General features: G+C 34.6%; 1 protein-coding gene across 1 annotated transcript in view; it reads left to right on the top strand.

Annotated features, from left to right (window-relative positions):
- Nucleotides 1–23,526, top strand: part of LOC117794059 (histone-lysine N-methyltransferase 2D) — a 28,554-nt gene extending 5,028 nt beyond the window's left edge. Inside the window, exon 2 of the mRNA XM_034634520.1 lies at nt 22,419–23,526. Coding sequence (XP_034490411.1) covers nt 22,419–23,416 — 998 coding nt within the window. The 3' untranslated portion in view covers nt 23,417–23,526. The remainder of the gene's footprint in view (nt 1–22,418) is intronic.
- Nucleotides 23,527–23,832: the final 306 nt, after the last annotated feature.

The following is a 23,832-nucleotide window of genomic DNA, read 5'->3' as shown; positions in this document are numbered from 1 at the left end:
AGCACAGCCCAAAGCCGAAACTGAAAACAAATGAAAACAAAATTTAATTTCAAATTTAATTTGAAATCGAATTGGAATTGAAATTGAAAAGAAATGCCGCCTTGTTGATCATTTCATTCATCAATCATTGATCTAAAGCAATTGGAATTGGGCAATCGACCAGAGACAAATAGCGTCGCCAAACGGTAGCGACAACGCACAATCATTCATTTCATTTCAATTTCACAGATACAGATACAGATACAAAAACGATAAGACGCAGATACAGTTACAGTTAAAGCTAATGCCCAAAAGAGACAAGAGACAGCATTTGGTCTAGAGATGAGTACGTGTCGTGTTTGTGATCAATAATACAATTTAAATGCAAGCACGATAATTTTACCAATTAATATAAACTTGAGCTTAATTTTACTAAAAACTGCACTAAGTATATTTATCGTAAAATCTCTTCAATATAAAGAAAACTTGATCATTCAGATATCTATAAAAAGCAACAAAGCTTTTCATATAAAAATTTCATATTTTCATATTTCAGCTCTCAACTTCAACTGACAATATAAACTCAATAAAGTTTTACTACATTATTATAGCTCAACTGAGAGATGCATTTATATATAGGACTCCAGTTTCATAGATTAGCTTGTTGTTTGTTATCTAATGTATATTTGTTAACAAATATTCCAATAACTTTTAGTTATAAACTTAAGTATGGTTTTTATTTGTAAATAATTTTTATTTTAGAAACTTCCTTTACTTAGTTTTGTCTGCTCAAAGCAATAGTATTTATACGTTGCGATGCTTTATCACGTTGCCATCTCTAAGACCCCATTTGTCAAATGCAAATGAGACGATTTATTAAACGCATCGCTGCAAATGATCGAGATACGAGCATAAATAAATAAAAGCTGAAAAACAGAGCGACCTTTTACTTACATAATCGGAGAGACAGACGGACAGACATACGGACAGACGGACGGACGCACAGCAAATGCATAATTAGCTAATTTAAATCGGCAAATTGATTTTGATCCACATTGGGCGAAAGTGCCAAATAGTAAATTAATCAAAATCATGACCTGAACGTGCGGCACATTTGAAATTTTCTGGCACATAATGAAATTAATTTTTCCCTCTCTTTTCCTCTGTCTGTATTTTTGTAACTTTAAAATAAATTAACGCAAATGTGCGACATGCTGTGCATAGAGTTGCGAAATTGTTATAAATATACTCTATTAAGTGGATAGTTTAATTTTTTCAACAGATTGAGCTGTCACGGGAACATGTTTCTTATCTGCAAATGTTATATACGCTAGAAAATAACTGTTATACATATGCCTAATACATAGGTAAAATTTTAAGCTTTCTCTGTTTGTTAATTGCCAATTTTTTCATGTAAAACTGTTATAATTATGTATTATGCCAAAGATAGTTCAATTGATTTAGTTATTCCTTTAATTATAAGTGTGATCATTAAGTCGTGACTGTTGTACTTTAAAGTCTTATACAAGTCAATGTGAAACTGTTATACTCGTAAATACGCCGCATAGAATATATAGCTTAATTTGTGACAAAAAATTTGTGCAGCTCACAAATGATATGGATTATGTATTCCAGTTGTATACATGTGTATGTGAAACTGTTATAAATGAGGCGTTCTTATAAGTTTGCTTAGCTCGTGTAATTCCTTGATTTCATTCTGAATATTTCTGTCGGAATTAAATAAAGGTATGGCAAAAGTTTTTACTCTAAGTGTTATACAATTAAGTTTTATATAACTGTTATAATATTAGTTTAGTGTTAGATTTGCAATGTTCACAAAGTTTGTTTTGCGTCTTTTTCTTAACTGTTATACTTTTATACACTTTCTAAGCACCAGAGTTGCCCAATGTATGGGTGGCAGCACTGTCAACATATATTTTATTACTTACTGCAGCTGCAAGTTAAAAGTGCATGTTAAATTTGACATGTTGATGAGAAATCGTTGGAGTTAAAGAGTATACAAAAATATGCGTCGCTTGCAATGTTTGTCATTCCTTTTTCGGTAATTTTTGATTAATTGCTTAAGCAGCTGGATTAAGATTTACGATAATGTGTGTATAAGTGTGTATGTGCAATTTGTTATACAAATCGAAGTGTGGCAATAGCTAAATTGATGCTTAATGATGTCTTCATTTTGCGCTCTCGCAGTGAAAATAACGTATCGTAATTGCGCAGGGCCCGTTGGCCATTTGGACATTTGGCCATTTGGACATTTGGCCATTTGGCCACGCACCGTTGGCCATTGCAATCAATCACAAAACAGTCGAAAGAGAGTAGCAGACAGAGAGAGAGAGAGAGAGAGAGTGAGGGAGTAGGCAAGTGAGATAGATATATGCAAATTGCGTTATGATCATAATGATCAGTTAGGTCATGTTGTAATCTCAAAAAATCAATCAGAGTCTCGCTTAAAACTGACGAAAAGATGAGCTAAAAAACTTGAGTTGAGCAAGACAGACAACCAAACAACCGACAACTAATACAACCGACAGCTGCAAACAACCGAAATAAAAAAAAAATGGAAAAAAAAAACACCAACAAGCTCTCGTTGTTTGCATTGCCGCTTGACTGTCATACATAATTGTGATTGGGGTTTTGCCACTTCAAATGGCGGCAGCAGCTGGGTTGTTGGGTTGGGGCAATAGCTTCGACGTAATTTACAGCTACCCCTGCCACCTGCCCCCTACTCCTTCCCGCTTAACCAGCGTCCTCATGTCATCAAGTGTGCTCCACACTGATTACAATATATCCAGCTCTCATTGTGCTTACCCTAACATCATCATTAGATGGCCATTGATGGTTTCCGCAACGAATATACAAGTACTAAATATATGCTCGCCCAATCCTTGTAAACAATTTTTCATTACATTACAACATGGGAATTATGGAAAATAGCAATTGAAGCAATTATTCGTATTGTTTTAAACTTTCAAAATATTTTTTAAGAGATTTTATAAATTTCAATCATTAAGTAAATTAAAAAAAAAATTTTAAATCATTTTAAGCTTTAATAAAACTGCATATTATACATTTAAAAGGAATTCATTTGATGTATAAAATATAGAGATGGAAATGTTAAACAATTTGTGACTTCAAAAATATGCCAGAAAAATGATATCTCTGTTTATTTCTTAATTTGTCAAAATCTTAAACTAAAAACATTTTGTTTTTTTTCTGGCATTGTAGATTAAAACTGAATTAGGCTTTCCACAAAAGTTTTTATCAATTTTTCACATTTAGGTGGGTGATATTTTTTAACAGAGGAATCTCTAAAGTATAAATCTTTTTTTTTTAATATGTTTTGTTTTGTCTCAATAAGTTTTGTTGTAGTTTGCTCTGCAACAAATTGCAGCAGCTCACAACTTACCACAACAAAGCGGAACACGACAAAATGAGACAAGAAGTAAAAAAAATAAATGTACATACATTTTTTTTTTACCAAATATACAGACATAAATATATATGTGGTATTTAGCAAATCGCTGTGTGAACTTTTCACAGCGCCAAGTTCGAAATGTGATTTGCATATTTATGGTGCTGCAAATGCACCAAGTGGCCCAAACGTGCCCCAAATGTGGCCCATGTCTGCCTCCATCGGCGTCGTGCGTTGCATTTGGCGACAGTTCGCCAACCTTCACCTTGTTGGCCAAAAAAAGCCACACATACAAAATATAAATACTCAAAATAAAAAAAAAGAAGCCAACTTTGGATATATGTAAGTAATAAAAAATAAAAATACTCGAACGTGCCATGGCCCCAGTTCCAGGCTGTCCCCCTGCCCCATTCTGCCTGTAGCCCCATTTGCCAGTTTTGGGCTAAGACCTGGCCTGTAAACGTGTTTGGGGGCCGTCGCTGACTCAGCGAAATAGCACTTGAGGAGGGCGGAAGGCGGGGAAGGAAAGGCGCGTTTAGGCGACATTTAATTGCATGCGGCAAACGCAAATATCACGCATACGCCAAGTGGCAAATGGTCAGCTTATTAGCCACATTTTTTTTTGGTATTTGTATTTTATTTTCCAATTATCAAATATATGATATGTATATTTATGCTGACTATGATCAGCTCATTTCACTTTAAGTTTGAATTTCGGGAATGCCCTTAAGCTATCACAAAGTGCCACAAAATTTGCACGCACGCCCTTGTGTAAATATTTTGAAAGGACCGACGATCGATGATCGTATCGAAATATACAATCTATGATATGCAATTTATGATCCATGATCAATGATCTATGATCGATCATTGGCGATCTATAAACGCACAAAACAAAAGCCGCATCGTTAATCAAATCACAAAATTGCTTTTAATTTTTGTTCCGTTTTTTTTTTTGCATATTGTATTTGTTGAATGCAATTATTTGGAAATAAGTACGGGTATTATAATGAATTTTTGATTCGTTTTACTTCAATTTCTTCAATTTTCATAATTATACACAATTGTTAAGCCCGCGAATCGCTATGGAGTTCGTTTCAAATATGAAACATAAATTATTATTGTAGATTTTGTAAAATTTTCTGTACTATATTTACTTCTCTTGACTTTAAAAATAATAGTCGTTTATTAAGTGCTTACAAAGAGTTTGTTTTCAGTTTGTTGTTAGGTTTAATAATATAAATCAAATAATATACTCACTTGTCCAAATCAATAGAAATTTAAAAGATAAAATCAATGAAGTATTAGGGAATATTTAATTTTTATCGTTTATGCTTGTTGTACTCTGTAAATTTTTATAAGGATTGCCTGATAAATAAACAAGTTGATTGTGAGTCTTTAAACAGAGTTCCTTGTTTCGTAAGTTCCTTTCTGCTGTAGAGCTATCACTCAATTGTTTCGATATATCTTCGATCAATGCAATTACAACAGCACGATGTGCCTTGGCTCAATGATTGGCAGATTGATTGACTGACTGAATGAGTGAATGACAGCACCTACTCAATCGTAGCACGATGCATTTCACAAGCCATTAGAACTACTTACAAACATATACTATATACGTATATGCATACATATGTTCATATAACTATAGTATATATATAAGCTGAGCATAAACACGACTTTGAGCCCAGCGAAGCGCGAATCTATGACTGCACAATGATCATTGAGGCATGCTATAGCTCAAAATAAATAGACTGACAGACTGGCAGACAGACGAATGAAGATTGAGATAGTCAGATAGTCAGTCAGTCAGTCAGTCAGTCAGTCAGTTAGTGAGTCGTTGCATAGAGAACACAAAGTATGGAAACGCGAAAAACCTCAATAACAAAACGCAACGCAACTAACTAGCGCGTCCTTGGCCAGTCAACATTATATATAATTATTTCTTTTAATTTTTTGCGCTATGTCTGCCAAACGATGACGATATAAATACTACAAACAGTGAGTATAAAGAAACTATTCTGACTTGTTAGGGGGTGCTAAAGAGCATACACGACGACACACATCCACCACCCACTTCACTTCACTCCGCATGCCACATGCCACACGCCACACTTCACTCCACTCTAAAGACAAAGGCGCAACTTTAATTAGACATAACGATGAGAAAAAAAAACAGAAAAAATTAATGTAATATAATAAACAATTCTCAAGAATTATTACGATAGGAAAACTTATTATTATTATTATGTTCAACTTGCCAACAGCTGAGAAAATAGTTGTAATCAAGCGTTATAATACCCTGTAAGCAAGTCGAAGTCCACACAAGATTTTCTCAATAAAGCTATTGTTTATTTTTATTTTTTGAAGAGATTGTCAAAATCTGCTAAGCAGCATATCCCCAAAGTTATTACCTTGATAATATGGTATGATTTATTAATAAACTTTTAATTTACTCAACTAGACAGAATTTAATTTTACAGCGTTCGTTTATTATGCTATAATTTTTTTCTGATTTTTTCTAGGACTTAAAAAATCATATAAGTTTTCTAAAAGCCAAATACTTTAGAATATCAATTTTGATTTTTAGTATGATTTAAATATTAGTTTCGTATTCTGAATATTTTGCAGAATTTAAGAATGTAAACTGAATTTAACGACATTTGTGCATAGGGTAGTTATAATTCCCACACTTTATTTGTTGTCTTACGATAAACAGAACTTAGTAGAGCGCCATATCTGTCCCTCATTCGTTTGTGTCTCTTTCCAAGTCATGTTCATGACTTTACTCATGGAAGACCTGAGGGTCATATGCGTGCAAAGCCAAGTTAACAACAACAACAACAACAGCAACATCGACAACATCGACAACAACCGGAGCAACAACGGTGACGACAGCCACACATTTATGTCATGCAACAGTTGGAGAACTCATAAATAATCTTTAAAAGAGCCATTTAAATGCTATTATTGCAAAAATAACAACAAAATAGACATCAGAGAAAAAGGAAAAAAAAAAATAAAGTAACGAGTAATAATAATAATATTGTATTATAAATAAAGCAACAAAGTGAGACACAATCGGAATGGCAGCGACTGTCTGTCTTTCATTTACTATATTTATAATAGTTGCCGCTTCAGTTGAAGAAGTCGGTTCTTAATCTGTTCGAAATGTTCTTGAAAGACCCTCTGTCAAAAGAACAAGCAATGCTCCAATTAACTAAGAATCTTCTTAAGACAAAACTACGATCTATCATTTGTATAATTAAGTTAAACATCGGATATGTTAATATACTGTTTGAATTCTGAAGTATCTTAAGGGAGAGTCTAATAGCTTTAATATTGTGTTTTGAGTAAAATTTTTAAAGTTCAGCAGATTAACGATATTTATCGATAACGTTTTGATTAATCTGCAATGTAAGTTGTGTTTCGTATTTGTGTTGAAGGTCTTTTGCGCTCTGTTGAAGAATCTTGAAATATATAAGATAACTCAGATTGTAAAGTGAATTAAGGAAATATTTTTAAGAGCATCGATGTATCGTATTAAGGATAAGGATATAACACTTCGAGAATTTGCATATACCTTAGTATGTAAAGTACTAAGGTGGATTTTTTAAGCTATTAGGATTATACATAATACATGATTATTGAAAATAATAATATGTATGTATATTTGTAAAATATGTATAGTGGATATTTTTGATCACTTTGTTCCTCAGAGAATCTTTATACATTTCAAACAGCAGTCTATCAAATTATTGGAATCGTTTAAATAATACGAATAATACATCCTTAAATTAAAAGTCGTATAATCCCTTGGGTAAGAAATTTGTTTGATATTGAAACGATTTGAGGAGTTATGATTCTAAACTTCCAAATATCACAGCTATTTATATAGTTTTGTCTTAATCAAGGTATTATTAAAACGCAGCTAAGCTGAATATTAAGTAAATTGTTTGGCATGAATCTGTTAAAAGTTCAATTTGAGCGTGGGATGAATATGTCACAGTTTTCAAAAATCTCCGAAGAAGCGACCTTAAGATTGTTTAAAAAAGTATTCAGATATCAAATGTCGCAAGCCGCGCCTCAGTTGAACTCATCTGTGGAAGCCTTCGATGTGTGCCCAACCCCATGATAAATGGTTACCAAAGTATCCACAGATGTTGTGGTTAAGTTGACTTTAGAACACAGAGTGCGGCAGTTGCAACTTGACCTTGTTTGTTGAACAGTGCAACCGGCAGCAGTTGCAAATTCAACTGACAATACGAGTAATTTATAACATTTGCAACATTCAACATTCGCAACATTTTGGATAGGGGCGCATAAGGTAGAGCTCATGAGCTTTAAAATTGAAATCAAAATTTAAATTGAAAGAATGAAAAAATCGTTTAAGGTCAGAATATTGCAGATTAAACGATTGTTGTTTATTGGCAAATGTCATGTTCAATTAGTCGCCAAGTTGCAAGTTGCAAGTGGCAAGTGGCAAGTTGGCAAGTTGCAAGCTGCAAAACGGCGGCCAATGTCAACTGTGGCTGCAACAAAATGTGGCATGCAACGCGTCGCTGTCAATGCGAATTATGTTAACAAATTGAGTTATGGTTATGGCTCCAGTTATGGATGATGGCGCATTTTGTATACGACTTTGTTAATATTACAATTTATCAACGTATCATGCAACATCATCATGCAGCAGGTGCAACGCAGAGCTCAAAGTCACAGCCATTTAACAATTAAGCCATGGTCAATCTCAGCCCCCTCCGGGCCAAAACACTGAAGACCCATTGTAAGCCATTAAATATTAAACATTAAAATTAAGCATTAACTTATAACATTAACATTAAGCATCGAGATGATCTCAAGTGACGGAAATGGATGTGGATATGGAGCTGGAACCTCCAGAGTCTCATCTAATTACCAACTATCAACTATTTTAAACTAAAACTGGCGGCCATTTAGACTGCAGACCCAGACAGCTAATGGTTTCTTTCAATGACAATGAGGTGAACAGGTAGCTCGACTAATGGCTAATGGTAACAAGCGTAAGCGTAAGCGTAACCGTAAGCGTAGCCATTAACATTATCGTAATCGCTTTAGCAATCGTTATCGCAATCGTAAATTTAATCGTAAACGTAACTGTTACTGTAGTCATTGAACGATCAGGTATCTATATAGTTCATATATAAAAGTAACTATAAATACATATCGATTAATACAGCACAAATATCGAACAGCACACACTTGCAATCGTTATCGCAATCACAATCGTAATCGTAATTGCTATCGTTACTATAAAATTTGTATTTTCTGTTATCTAAGTAGAAAGTATATCGTTATGTAAGTTAGCTTTTATCGATTAAATTGGCGAAACTATCGATCAGAAGTTAGTTGTAATCATTAGCGTAACTTTGAGCACACAACTATAATACCTCATATTGAGATAAGATACTCAAAATAAGTAAGCCTTTATTTTTATCTTAGTCGTTATCGTTATCATGATATATCGATAACATATGCTTATAGACTAATGCATGTAATCTTTTATCGATATTTCTGCAGTATTAAACTTGTCTACTTATATGTGTATTCGCATTAGTTTAACCCATAAAGTTTTATCGATAATCAATTTGCTTATCAGTATATTTGAGCAAATGTATCGTATTATCTGGCAAAAATTAATTTTAAACAATCGCCAAACCTTAAGCAAAGATAAAGAAAACCCAAATTTCTCGCTGATAGACACCTTTATAACAACACAAACAATTTGCAATCGAAACTTATCGATAGCTCCCACTTATGAAGCTGCGAAAGCATTAAATCTGTTGCAGATCGTTATTATAAGATCGTGTTCATAACTGCATCTCGATTTGAATATATGCAGAAATAAATAAAAATTTTATAGTTTCGATGATAGCTCGATAACACTCTCCTTCGCACGAACTAGATTAGAAATGATATATGGTCTCATTATTGTAAGCTGCAAGATTAGATCATAAGGAAACAAATTGACATGGCAATAACTGAGCTAATCTGCATTTTATTTCGCTATTTATGAGGTCTCTGTCAGGGCATAAAAATGTAAGAAACTGAGACAGCGCGACAATCCCCATTCAATTAAAATGACTGTTGATAATAATAATAGACTTTACTTGGGATTTCAAAAGAAGTAAGAAACTTGCATGTGTGTATGTAAATGTAAAACGTGTGAATGCCATAAAAGGTGCAAAGAGGCGCATGATACGACAGTTTACGGATATGAATCGTACTTGTGCGAGTATTCATGGTATTCATTAGGCTATAACAGCTAACTCCCACCTCGATAAATCGATAAATCAATCGACGATGCAAGAACTGTTGAGTCTCATGTTTCAATCCACATACGAGTATCTCCGTCTCGCTCTCGATATGTGAGCATGTACATATGTCTGTATGTATGTATGTGTTCATTTAATTGAGTCAGGCGAGGCGTCAAGATTTATGGGCGCTGTCTGGATTGTTTAGTGCGGGCATGAACAAGGTGTACATAAAATCAAATTGTTTATGCAAAAAAGAAGCAAAAAAAAAATAAATAAAAAAGAGACCGACTAATAATGTTGCCAACAAGCATTGGAATGCCAAGCACGGAACGAACCGAAACTGAAACAAAAACAGAGACACAAATTCAAATTTAAATTGAAACAGAAATTGAAATGGAAACTGAAACTGAAACCGAAACCGAAACTGAAACCGAGGTAAGAGACGTCGAGTCGTCTCATGGCTAAGATTGGCTAATTGCGAGCGCATGTGTGGCAAAGTGTTTTGAAAATTAACTCCAATGCTAAAGCTAATGCTAAGCCCAAAAGCTAAAGCCAAAGTTAAAGCTGAAGTCAAAGCGATTGCATGTTATTGAAATCGGAGCAAACTCATTTATCACCAAGCACAACAACATTTGAGACGACGGGCAAATTGAAGATGAAGCGAAATATTTGAAGATGGAACAAAAACTTATATACCACAAACTCTGACAAAGGTCAGCGTTACAATAGTCACAGCAAAAAAAAAAAAAAAAAAATACAAAGAAACGAATACTCATAGAAACTATATCAAATAGTTGTACTTGTATTCATTTCAGAGCCATAAATAGAAAACGTTCTAAATTATGCCTGTCATTGAGCAAAAATTATTTAATTTACTTGTCGATCGGCCAGCTAAGAGATAGCCATCTATCAAAGCCTATCATCACGGCATCTATCTAGCTATCGATCTAACGATCCAACGATTTAATACCCTGTAAGCATGAAGTTTGAGTAGAAGGCTTGCTTTACGTAAAGGAATTTTTTGATTATTTTAGAATTTATATTAGCTCTTTATTATTTTAGATATTAGTATCAAGGAGTATCTTGCATATCTTAGGTACATTGGAAGCTTATTTTTCCTTGAGTTGCCGTCAATTAAAAAATTACTCAACAACGCTCACAATTTCTTAGCTTAAGCACCGATTGATAAGATACTGATGCCTAATTATATTTACTGAATATTCTGAAAATATCGACAGAGTCGCCTGAGTATATGCAGGGTAACTGTTAGTCAAGCATGCTCTGCAAGAGCACTCTTTAATGTCGTTTTACAATATGAGACATCGCCCGTCACCTGCTGGCGACAAATTAGGCAATGATTGTTGTCTCCAACTTTGGCACCGACATCGCGTCGCGTCTCGTCGTGTCGCGTCGTCCAGCTGCCTATTCAGAATTCTTGAGGCGCAACTGCAGCGCTTGCGATCGCTGCCTGCATTCCAAATGAATGCCACTCAAACGGATTCAGATACAGATACAGAAACAGATACTTACTCTGCTATTGTATGAATAGAATTAAGACTACAATATATATGCTACCATATATCGTACATATGCCATATAGTATATACTCGAACACAATTTATTTGTGTATTAATTCTTTTGAACTGTCCTTGCTGAAAGTTCGTGTCTGAAGTCTTTTGTTCTGGCAGCTTTGACATTTTAGCGAGAATCATCTTTCTGCTTTGTTGGTCAAGTTAAATGCCATTTATTTGCTTTGAACTTTAAAGTTCAAGTCTATAATTGTTCACAGTATATTTTTGCTCTTTTTTGGGTTGGGCGCCCCCAACTGACAGATGCAATTGGCAGTTTGAATAGATAATTCATATCGTATTCATATCGTATTTATTCAGCTGTCGCTAGATTTGACTTGGAGTACTTTATAGAGTATGGAATATAGAAGAGTATAGTGAGAAAAGAATTTGTAAGCAGAAAAGATTACATTATATAAGGCTATACACATAGAATATAGAATGTTGACTTTATTATATAATTCTTTGGGTTATTTTTAATTTAACATATATATGTAATTTTTTAACGATACTTCTATACAAGACTTAGATTAATGTCTAATGCTTTAAGAAGTAAAATGATCGAAAGTAGTAGAACAAAAAGTTAAAAGGCGTTGAGTTGTTTTATTCATTCTTAGTTAAAAATACGAAATAAAAATAAAGCTATTTAAATTACTTAAATATGACAGCGTGGTATTCGTTAAAGAAGTTAATTTAAAACTACCCTATAACGAATTTTTGCAGTTAATCAAATCTAATCATGCACCTTTGCGTACTTTATTGTGGAGTTTCACTGTAATAATAAGCCATTCTGAGATGCTTTTGTGCCGCACCCACAATTCAGACTAATTGCACTTTATTCATAGCTATTTACGAACATGCCTCTGGTCTGTCTTTAAGCCTAGACAGATTTCATTTGATTTGATTTAGATAAAATACAAATTGATACAAATATGAAACTGTAGAGTGCCGGGCAATGCGGAAGAATTGTGCAGAATTGGCAGCCCGCAGCGTTAGGCAGTTTCAAGTTCCAAGTTCCAAGGTTTTTCCATAATTGACAAATGGAACGCACCCAACATAACATGAAATATGATGAGTCAAATGCTGGGATTCAATTTTCAGCCGTGAGATTTGTTTGTGTTTGCTTACAGTAAATGCTGCACACACACCAAAAGATTTTCCCACAACAACAACAAGAACAACAAAATGCAATTTTAATTATGTGAACACTTAAACAACAACTACACCTACAACAACAACAACAACCACAACAGATCTATTGCCGCTTTTGTGTATTTTTTCATTAAGATTTTTGTATGTCATTTGGTCGTTGGGGCTTTGGCGTCCCAGACCATGGCATAGAAAATCAAATGTAACATAATGACCCCACTTGTTATTGTTTGTGTTGTTGTTGTTTGTGTTGTTGATGTTGTTGTTAAGCATTTGCATGTGCTTTTGCTGCCGTTGCACAGTCATCAATATGCAGCTCAATGGCAAAGCGAACATAGAACGTAGCGCCGTAATTTACAGCATCACTCATACGCCGCATACGCCGTACCACAAAACAACGCACAGTGGTAAACATTTTTAATATTTTCCTCAGGTTTTTTTGTAGATTCCGTATGTAAGGTATGAGTAGCAATAGAAAATGTCAGCTTTTGAATAATTTCCATATTTGTAACTTTAATTGAGTATCAAAAGTATGCTTAACATTTTCATTTATATTTCAAATGTAGTGAAATAAAAATGACAAAATTCATAAAATATATAAAATTAAGTTAACAGTGATGGAACATTAATGTACGTCTGCTTGTGCTTGAAATAAATGGAATAGTGTAATATAAAATTACTAATAACAGTTAAAGAATTCATAACAACATAAAAACTGAAATTACCATATATAAATTAATCAGAGATTTTCAATAAAATTTATCGATTTATCGTACCACGTTGCAGCGTCTGTTTTGTCATCTATAAGCATCTTTTCAGCAATTATTATTGACAATTACGAGTAATGTGCAGCATGTGCTTGGCAAGTGGTTTATCTTGAAATGAGATTCGTGCAATCTATACAAATACACAAGCATACATACAAATAAATAAGTACTCAATGACATTGACCGCATGCATCGCCGGCCGGCTGACCGGCTGACCAATGGATCAGAGCTTAAAGCGGACAAACGGACCAGCTGAGTCATCGACATTGTCAGGCAGAATCAACAGCAGCAATAACATCATGCAACTCGGCAAGATTCTTGACTGCGCTGTAGCCATGAAATTGTTAGGTGAGGAGTTTACACTATACTCAGATAGTTTTGCCAGCAAAAAATTTTATTCATACATTTCTATAAAGATATAAATCTATCTGTTACTTTTAAGATTCTATCTTTTAGTTAGGCACCTCAAATTTTGAATCAAGAAATCCAATTTTTTGTATTTCTCTTTAAATCAAGAAAATTAAATATATTAATGTGATTATGCGGGAAATTTTTCTATTCACTATTTTTGAATTTTAATTTAATTTTAGTTTTTAATAATATATAATAATATATAAATTTAATTAAATATAGGAGTTATATTATGACTTTTAAATAAAGATTGCACTTTATTTATTACTTTAAACATTTTTTTGTTGCTCGGATAAAAATTACTTTTTTAATTTCTGATAAAAATCAGCAAAAAGTGTTAATTTTCTAATTTATATTTTATATATTGCGTGTATATTCGTTACAGTCCCTGGTTTAACAACACCTCACTCATGCAGGGTAACACTCCACCTACTACTCAAATCATTGCATGCTCACTTGTGGATTTTTTGTGATTTTTTTCTTTCTTTATCGAATTGCAAATGAAGTTAAATAAATGTCGTGTTGTTAGTTGGTTAGTTGGTTGGTCGGTTAGTCGGATAGTTAGTTGCAGCAGAGTCTGCAACGGCTTCAAGGTTGGGCGCCTCAATGCGGAAAACATGACAAGACACAAAATGGAGAAGTATTAATATATATGTACTCGTATAATACAAATAGTAAAAAAATAACTAACAAAACTGTCATTAAAATGTAACATAAAAAGCCGCTAATTGCAAAATGTCTATATTTATACACATATCTGTACGATTGTATAGTCTTTAGAGTCAAGAACAGATTTATGTTTATACTCGCAATAACAAGCTCATAAATAACAACAGCATTCAGTTAACAGTTCTACTGCATTTTCATTCCACAAATTGCAAAACGCACTCCCGCAATTTTCTTTCGATCCGAGTTATAAATTAATTACAGACGTTTTTACAGACGAAATTTCTTTAATTTGAATCATTAAATTATTAATTGATCAGCTTCAATTTCAGGGATTTTTTTTTCGAAAATTTTAAGCTTTAAGTCTCAAGTTTCAACTTTTATTCAACTTCTTATGTCATATTTAGTATAAAACAGGACTTAAATATTTGTAATATTTTAAACGATACGTACTGAAACCGAAACAGATATTTGTCTCGGTTTGATTCCCTGGTTCATAGGAATTTTTATCCCACTTAAGCACATTATATACGTTATATATCATGCAAGATTATAAGAACTCTTTCTCTTTATAATAGTTAGCTCCTAATGTTTTTAGTCGGAGTTTTTTTTAAGTAAGGGAAACTATGACAGTAAAAATGTATACTAAAAATTGTCTTTAAGATTTTCTAAATTCCTGAAGGGTTTGATTATTAATTTCTGATCCACCATTATACTTTCATTGAATAACCTAAGAGTCTGTCTTTTATGCCTTATACATAACTTGCCCCAAACAAAAGTTAAATTTTAATTGCAATTGTAACTGAAATTGATGCGTCTTTTAAATTGATTTCAATATTTTATGTTGCAGCACCGCTGAAACCTGTTGCTTTTGTAGTGGCAAGTGAAAGTGCCGTCTGATGATAATTGTTGATTTTTTATTGCGAATTTTGAAATTTATGAGCTACACTTACCACACACACAGACACACACACACACACACCGAGAGGAACACGCATGCATTGCTGTAAATGCCAACAAAGTGCCGGAAAATTGCAGCGAGTCTCTGATGAGTTGCAAGTTGCTTTTGGGCGTCGCCTGTGGCCGTTTTTTGTTTGCTGCTGTAAACCGGCCGGCAAACTGGACACATGTGGCATGCATCATAATCAAGTCGTGAAGCAAATTATCGTGTCTGTTTATCACAAAATATCGAATGTGTGGGCTGTTTGCTGCTCCAGCAATTTTCATACATTTCTCTCAATTTATTATCAACTTGTCATTGCATTTTTTGTGGCAGCAACATTGCCAACATTGACAATATTAACAAGAGCTAACAATTTGAGTGCAAGCTCTATATTGGTTTGCCGCAACTTGTGGTACGAGTTGGTTTTAGTCACTAGCGTTGAATTGCAGCAAAAGCGGCAACAGCAGGATCTGTCCTCTCTATACTCTTCTCTGTGGGAAACTCATTTTTGTATTCACAAAAGTTTACTGTCATATATTTGTTTAAAATTCCAACAAAATTAATAATAATACTTAATGCAATGCATTAAATAATTTTTAATTTTAAAGTGTGTTTATTGCTTCTATATTCAAAAAAAATTGAATTTAATTTAATACAATACATTTAATAAAAAATTTCAGCATTTGAATGCTACTTAAATATATTGCTCCTATTAACCCTTTATTGATCTGACATTAAACTAAGTTCACGCTATTTAGTCACAACGAATGAGGATTTTTTTTAAAAATAGTTTTTATGAACTCTTCTGGTATTCTTTGAGCAGATTTCTATGCTAGTGACTTAAGCTAGTGCAGTCCTTTAAACTAGTCTGTTGTATCCCTTTTTAATTAGTTCTCGCTAGTGACTAGAGGAGTTAATTTCGAAACTAACTGAATTATTAATTGTTCAAGATGTCATAACTTTAATTTAAAAATATATTTATATCTCTCAAAGAGTCAGGATAATTGAGAGTACGCACTCAGCTGTATCACAGTACAAGTTACCACTTATAAATATTTATGGGCTGGCAGTTAACCCGTCTAAGTGTTGGGCTAAGTATCATCATTCATGTTGACGTCAGCAGCGTCAACGGCGGCCACAATCAACATAATGAACGCCCATTTAACGCCCACTTAGACGCAGTCGCATTACTAATACGACATGTTGTCTGTCCGTGTTGTAGTTATTGTTGTTGTTGTTGCTCTTGTTGTTGTGTTGCAAGAAACGCTGCCGATGTGAACAATGTGTTAATTACACGGCTAACGCCCACGCAGCCACCGCATTGCAATTGCTGTGTGTGAGTGTGAGTGTTTGCTGTTGTAGTGCTTGTTGTTGTTGAACAAAGGCAGATAATCAGCAAATTGTGAATTCAAATTGAAGAAGAAGTGTCATGTTAAAATACAATGTAAAATCACTGACAACAATCGCAATGTGCAATCTTTCTTGCCTATAGTTGAATGACTAAACATGTCATGGTACCTGAGCACAAACACACACACATACACACACACACACATACGTACGCACACTCTTTCCATTTGTTGTGGGCACGACGCGCTCAATTTAACGCATACGCCCCGTTGTACCGCCAGCGTCGTCATCGTCGTCATCGTCATCATCGTCATCAGGGTCATCATGTTACGAGTACTCAATCCGAGCACCATGCAACAACACTTGCACTCACACTCACACTCACTCACACACTCCCCTCTTTATGACTATAATTATTTGGCTTGCCTCACTTTAGTTTTGTTATTATTGTTTTTTTTTCTTAGTCTCTTTTCTTTCTCCCAAGCTCAATTTTTTTCTTTCATTTGACTGGCAATCATTATGAAATAGCTCTGCTTTGTTTGGCTTTTCATTTGTTTTCTTTTTAGCCATTTATTGTTTAACACTTTCATAATTCATGCAACAGCAATAATGATGGAAAGAGTAGTAATAACACCACATCCACCGACAGTATTTATCACTTACGTTGCGTTTATTAATATAATTTCCAGACTTGATATTATTATTTGTGTTGCGCTACAATAGTTGTTGCCTTTCGACATTCGATTCAATTAAGATCACACTCATTATCTCTATTTTTTTCTTTCTTTCCTATTTCTGTCTCTATTTTAAGTCAATTTCCTTTATTGTTTATCATTATATCTTTATATCTGCATCTCTTCTTTCTTATTTTTGTGTTTCATTATCTAAGTATCTGTTCCCAACATGTTTCTAATTTTAATATCTATCTATCCTTCTTAGAAATAAATTTATTTGTACATATAGTATGTTTCTCTAAATTGATATTTCCATTTATTCTTTATTCCATACATATATATATATATTATTATTTTCTAAGTATTATAATCCATGATATTAATCAATTTTATTAATCTACTTAGCGATATTTATATTTAAATTTATTATAAGATCTGTTTTGAATTATGCGATCTCTTTGAACAACTATCTTTATCTTTATTTGTTTTATGATTTCTCTCTCTCTATCGCTTTTTTCAAGGTCTGGGTCGAAGCTTTGTAAATCTGAAGTCATAATTTCTAAAACTTTCTCTAGACGTGAAAGTGAAACTGATTGATACGAGCTTATGATACACTTGAATATGGAATATGATTTTAAAAAATATAGTCATTATGTAAAACTGAGCTATCGATAAAATCAATGATTAATTTGGTGTCTCTGCTGCAATTTTGTGGTATTGCAGTTGCAAATGATTAGCTTGATGCGATCTAGTAATTACAACCAAATTCCCTCTATCACTGTTATTCTCCATCTTTCTCTCTTTGTCAGTCTCCGGCGGCTAAAGACAATTGATATGTGGTTCCCTTTGGGGCATATACTATAATCCATCAACATCATTCAAATGAAATGCCGTTAGCGCTCGTTTCGTGACTTTCTCAAGTTTTCGCGGTTTGCATTCGTTTTTTGTTTTTGCTTTGATTATTGTTGATGTTGCTGCTGTTGTTGTTGTTGTTGTTGTTGTTGCTAGTGTTGGAGTAAATGAATGATTGATGAGCACACACTCACTTGATGAAAGTGTTGCGCGATTTGTGTTCGTCTGCCTCAACAGTTGATTTCGGAGTCGTTTACTTGGTTTCGGATTCAGTTTCGGAGTTGTTTGTATTGTTGTTGCATGTTTTAACGCCTCAAGCGTTCGCTTGTGTCTTTTTTTGCCCAACTACAAAAATCGTAACGATCATAATTTATAATTATTCTATTTTGATTTGTTTTTGCTTTCGTTTTCGGTTTTTATTATGTCTTATAACTGTTGCTATTATGTATTTGTAGTGAATAATGCATAATTTATGTGTAATTTCAATCATTATTAATAATCTTATATGTATCCATTATTTTAATCGACTTCTTTTTGTTTATTATTTACATTCTATTACTTTATTTCAAATGCTTCCTTAATATTGATCTATGACTGGGCATACTTCTTCCCTTTGGAACAATGCAAAATGTTAATTAAGATTCAGTCCGAAAGTTAATAGATCGTCCAACTTATTTGTTTAAGTTAATTTTTATTTCTTTAGATTTATTCAATGGGCGAAGATATATCAAAATATGGTAGAATATGATTTTATAGTTAACGATAGATAGCTTTCTTCTTGTCGGACATTACGAGCACTTTTAATTGTTATGGTCTCTGATCTATGATATTTTATGTGATACTATCGTAGCTATCCCATCCAATTTTATTATATCCGATTTTTTTTACTCTTATTAATGCCTTTCTATATTATTAGATTATATTTCTGTCCCTCCTCTTCTACTCTATTCTAGTCTATTCTATACTTTAATTTATACTGTATAATATTCCCATTTGTTTGAATATTTTTATATATTTTGTCATATACTATGATAGTATTTACATTCCTATTCATCCCATAATATTATATTACAATTTGTCTAAAAATTAAAAGTGAATTCAAAGAAACTAGAGAAATATTACAGTATTGTAGACAATCAGACTGAAGACCATTTCCAGAAATTAATAAAGTTGCAGTCAATCTTGTTGGCTATGTTAGTTATGTTTGCCGACTCGGTTGATATGGCGAATAACTGAGCGATTTGTTAATGTTTTGGGGGCAAGCAGAAACTAATTTCGCAAATTAGGTGAACATTTGATAATCAAGAAAAGAAAGAAATAGGAAAACGTGAGTAGCAAGCGGCCTCTAGCGGCCGGCGGCAGCGGCTTGAACAACGCTCACAAACTAGCCAAATAAATAATAAAGTAATTTATACTTAATACACGACATATCGCTGCCACAAAGCCAAAATCTGTTTGACCCATTTTCGAGGCAACGTTATCGAAAATCATCAAACCGTATACTCGTAGTACAGTTCAGCCCCCACATAGCCAGGCCAGAAACCCGAAACGTAGCCAGGCAATTGCCAATTACACTTAACAAACTCATTATGTTCCGTTTTTGCCAGGCATAAGAAAAACAAAAAAAAAAATAGAAAAACACAACCAGCGGGTGTCAATATGCAATTCACACAAACAACAATAACAAAAGCACTAAACTTAAGTTCAAGCATTCAAGCAACTTGGTTACCCCTCTCTTTAAATGCTGTGACAACTATTTGTTATGGTTATCGGATAAAAATCACACTTATTTGTAGCATACAATATAATGTTTCTCTATATAAAGGACAATTTTAAATAATACTGATAAAATAGAAAAAGGCTCGTAATCAAACTTATAATTTTTTTTATATTTTATCTTAATAGAAAGAGAACTTTAATTTAATGAAATATTTTCCTCTTGCTCAAGAGACTAGTTTTAAAAATGATCTTTTGAATATTATATATCGATTATTCTTTATCTATATCTTTTACACTTTTTTTTATTTTATTTTATTTGAATTCAACAGAGCAGTCTAATTTTTGATTTATTTATCCTACCCTTAAAATATTAATATATATTATAGTTTATTAGGTGAATTATATCCAGGAAAAACCTTTGCGAGGATGATATTAATTTATGGCATCCACATATTCCCAATGTTTGTGGAATGTTGAATGTTACGCGTACATATACCCTGTAAAACTCTACGGGCAGGGTATAGAAAGGCCAGCAAAATACCGTTAGGCTGGCAGTGAAGTGAAAATCGGAATTCATGTTGAAATAATGGCAGCAACAAGAGGCAAAGTCAACTGCCCCATATGAAAGGCGGCTCGTGCTTGTCAGGTGGCAGTCTACGCAGAAGGGGAAGGGTAGGGTAGGGTAGGGAGTGGAAGTGGGAGTGGGAGGGAGATCGGGTGGATTTGATCGGACTGGGCTGACAGGCAACATGGCTAGAACAAAATTTATGCCAGCTGCCAGCTGCTTACATTATTATCGACTTTTATCGAGACGACATTTGACTGCTCAACGGCAGCCAACAGCAACAACGACATAACGACAACAACAACTGAAACAACGACAACAAATTTGAGTCTAGCCACTGAAGCTTGAATTGTAATTGAGTGGCACAAGGAGGTGGTGCAGTTTGCTGTGGTGTTCAGAAGAATTTAATGCAAACGATCGGCCAGCTGATAGTATGACAAACTACATGTCTTTTTTTCTGGTTTCGTTTTTTTGGAGTTCACAAGGCGAATGAAATGTGCAGAAGAATGTGGCATTTGATGTGTTGCATGCAACGTTTTGATTTGCTGCACAGATTGACACGCACAGATACCCTGCACTGCCAGCGATTATAAATTGTGGCTTTTGTAATTTTGCACTAGTTTTTTTCACATTCAATTTAAATTCGCTAATTACAGGGTGTTTTAGGAAAACAGTTTATCTACATTTACTCAGTTTTTATAAATATTTTTTATCATTAAATATATATATCATATATATGTCATTAAAATCGAATGGTAAATGTTCTTTAAGCCGTAAATGCAGCTGTATTTTAATTTCAGAGGGTGTTTTGTTTGTCATGCACCTTGTACATGGACTTATGCTTACTTATTTGTAACTTTATCTGCACTTATTTTGTATAGCTTACACTTAAGCAACTCAACTGTGCAAAGAGTCATGTTATACATGACTTTTCACTAGTTTTTCAGTGTAAATTTCAGCTGTTTAGCTAGAAACTGCCATATAAAAAGCAAATAAAGGCTTGTTGACTTATGGATGGACAACACCTTGGAGATGTCTGCATTTCCTGACCAAGAGACATGTGTCTGTGCCACTTGTGGCAACGCTGACAATAACAACTTGCAAATTTCGCTTCCTTCTTCAGATGGTCTTTTTTTTTTTTGTTTTAAGGCTTTGACTCCCCATCAGCGTCATCATTTTACCACTTTGCCAAAGCAGCGGGAGAAGATGAGCAGATGTGGAGTTCAGAGCTGGGTTGAGCCGAGTTGAGGGGGAGTCAAACAAAGAAGCGTTGCGTCGCGTCCACTTGAATCTGAAGATCAACTCTTCAAGTCGAAGCCCGCACGCTCGAGTGGAGCCCATCGAAGCTCAGTCAAGATGACATGCTCGCTCTTGCTCTTCTGCTTCATGTTGTTGTTGTAAATCTTTTTTTGGATGCCGGAAAAAGATGCACTGCAATTTAACTGCCTGTCTCTCTAACTGTCTGTCTGTCAGTCACATGTAGAGTTGGCAATGTTTTTTTGTTTAGTGCTGTCTTCTTTTTGGAAATTCGCAAACAGCGGGAATTCTTTATATTTTCCACAGATTTTTGCTTATTTTCGAAACTGTTTGTTGGGGTTGTCTATACTTAACAAAGTTTGGCAAATACTTTATTATTTTGTGAAAAAATTATGCTCAGGGTTGTCAACTGTTTACAAACACTGACAACATTGTCAGATTTTTTATGATTGTCAACACTTTCTAAACAAAGCCAATTATGCTATTATTTCTTAGGTCAGTAATGATAATGAATATGTAATAATTACTTGCACAAATTGGCAACTCTGCCGGAGCCTTTACTTATAGTTATTTTATTATTTTATTTGAATGCTATTTTTTTATTTTCTCCCGTTTTATTTACCAACATATTTTGTAGAATGACTTTGATGATATAGATATAATAGTTTTAATCTTTGTAAATAAAACTCTTTGTCCTGACTCACTGACTGATCAGTGCACAGGCTAAGCCTTAAGGCCTAGTAATATATAATTTTCTCACTTAACCCCCTCTCTATTCCACTGTCATTGCAGCTGAGTTTCCCGAGGAGGACAGCGACATGCTGATGGAGCCGAATGACTTTACGCCCATAACGGTACTGCGCTCCCACGAGCAGCAACATTTCCACATGCCACCGACAACGCAGCTGCAACAACAGCAGCAGCATCAACAGCCGGCGTTGCAACATCGTGTGGCAGCCACGTCGTCACAGAGTCGCCACTTTCAGGCAGCAGCTGCTGTTGCATTGCCGGAACAGGAACAGTTCCGTCCAATTGTCAATCCGAACACACAGCTCATTTCAAGATCGGATGTAACACCCCATCCAGGGGGAGCAGATTCCCACAGTCAGGCGGCACAGAATTTCTATCCACCCTTCTACCATGAAGCACCGCCATTGGGACACTCGCGTCCCTATTTCGCTGGACCCGTGGGACCCGTCGGCGACAATTTGCCGCTGCAGTTGCCACTGCTGACACCGCAGCAACAACAACAGCAGCAACAACAGCAGCAGCAACAACAGCAGCAGCAACAACAGCAACGTGGCTTTGATGCATCGATATTGGGCAGTGGAGATTTTGGTGTACTGCGAGGTGGTACCTTCTATCCGGAGGAGGAGATGCCCTATCATCCGGAGGACAACAGTGATTATATTTATGGGGATGCGAACAACGGGCATGGGCGTCCCAGCGAGGGTTTCGTACAGAAGTACACATATCCGGAGGAGCAATTTGCCAATTTCCGTGACTTTGCGGACATTAATACGCCAACGGATTCGGCCTTCTCGCAGTTTGTGGTCGTCTATGCGGCCAAGAATGCCACCAAGCCGAGCAATCATCCGCATCCGAAGAACATATTCGAGCAGCTGGAGATGCTCGATCGTGAGAAGGCGCTGGAGGAGGCGGCGCTGAAGAAACAACAACCGAGCAAATCCAAATCGAAGCTGTCCAAGACGAAGCTGCAAAAGAAATACAAGAAGAAGATCATTGCCAAGGAGACGCTGGACGTGGAGCCACTGTTGGCGCTAAGCTAAGCGCTAGGCTAAGAATATCTCCCCTCCCCCTACCCCTCCTAGAGCTTCCCCTTTCCCCATCTTAACGAAAACTTTTCCTACGATTATTCCACATTTACTTTTGGTTTTTCTTAGTATTTATTTTATTTTTGAAGCCAAAAATAGCTTCATTTCATTTTCACGCTTGCCACATTTTTCCTTCACTTGCCACGCCCCCCCCGCAAAAAAAAACCCGCCCCTGTCAATGAATTGCAATAGTTCCGTTAGTTGTGTGTACTAATTATTATTATTATTATTATTATTATTATGATTATTATTATAATTAAATTACCTAATGTAAATTTTTTTTTGTTTATTTGTCTCTTTGTAATTGTAGCTCGTAGTTTACTCGTATTTTTATTTTTATTTTTATTATTATTTTAATTTTTATATTTTGT

This window comes from Drosophila innubila, chromosome X (genome assembly GCF_004354385.1).
Source record: "Drosophila innubila isolate TH190305 chromosome X, UK_Dinn_1.0, whole genome shotgun sequence".
NCBI classification, from domain to species: domain Eukaryota; kingdom Metazoa; phylum Arthropoda; class Insecta; order Diptera; family Drosophilidae; genus Drosophila; species Drosophila innubila.
Note: the sequence above shows the minus strand (reverse complement) of the source record. Positions and strands in the feature narration are given on the sequence as shown.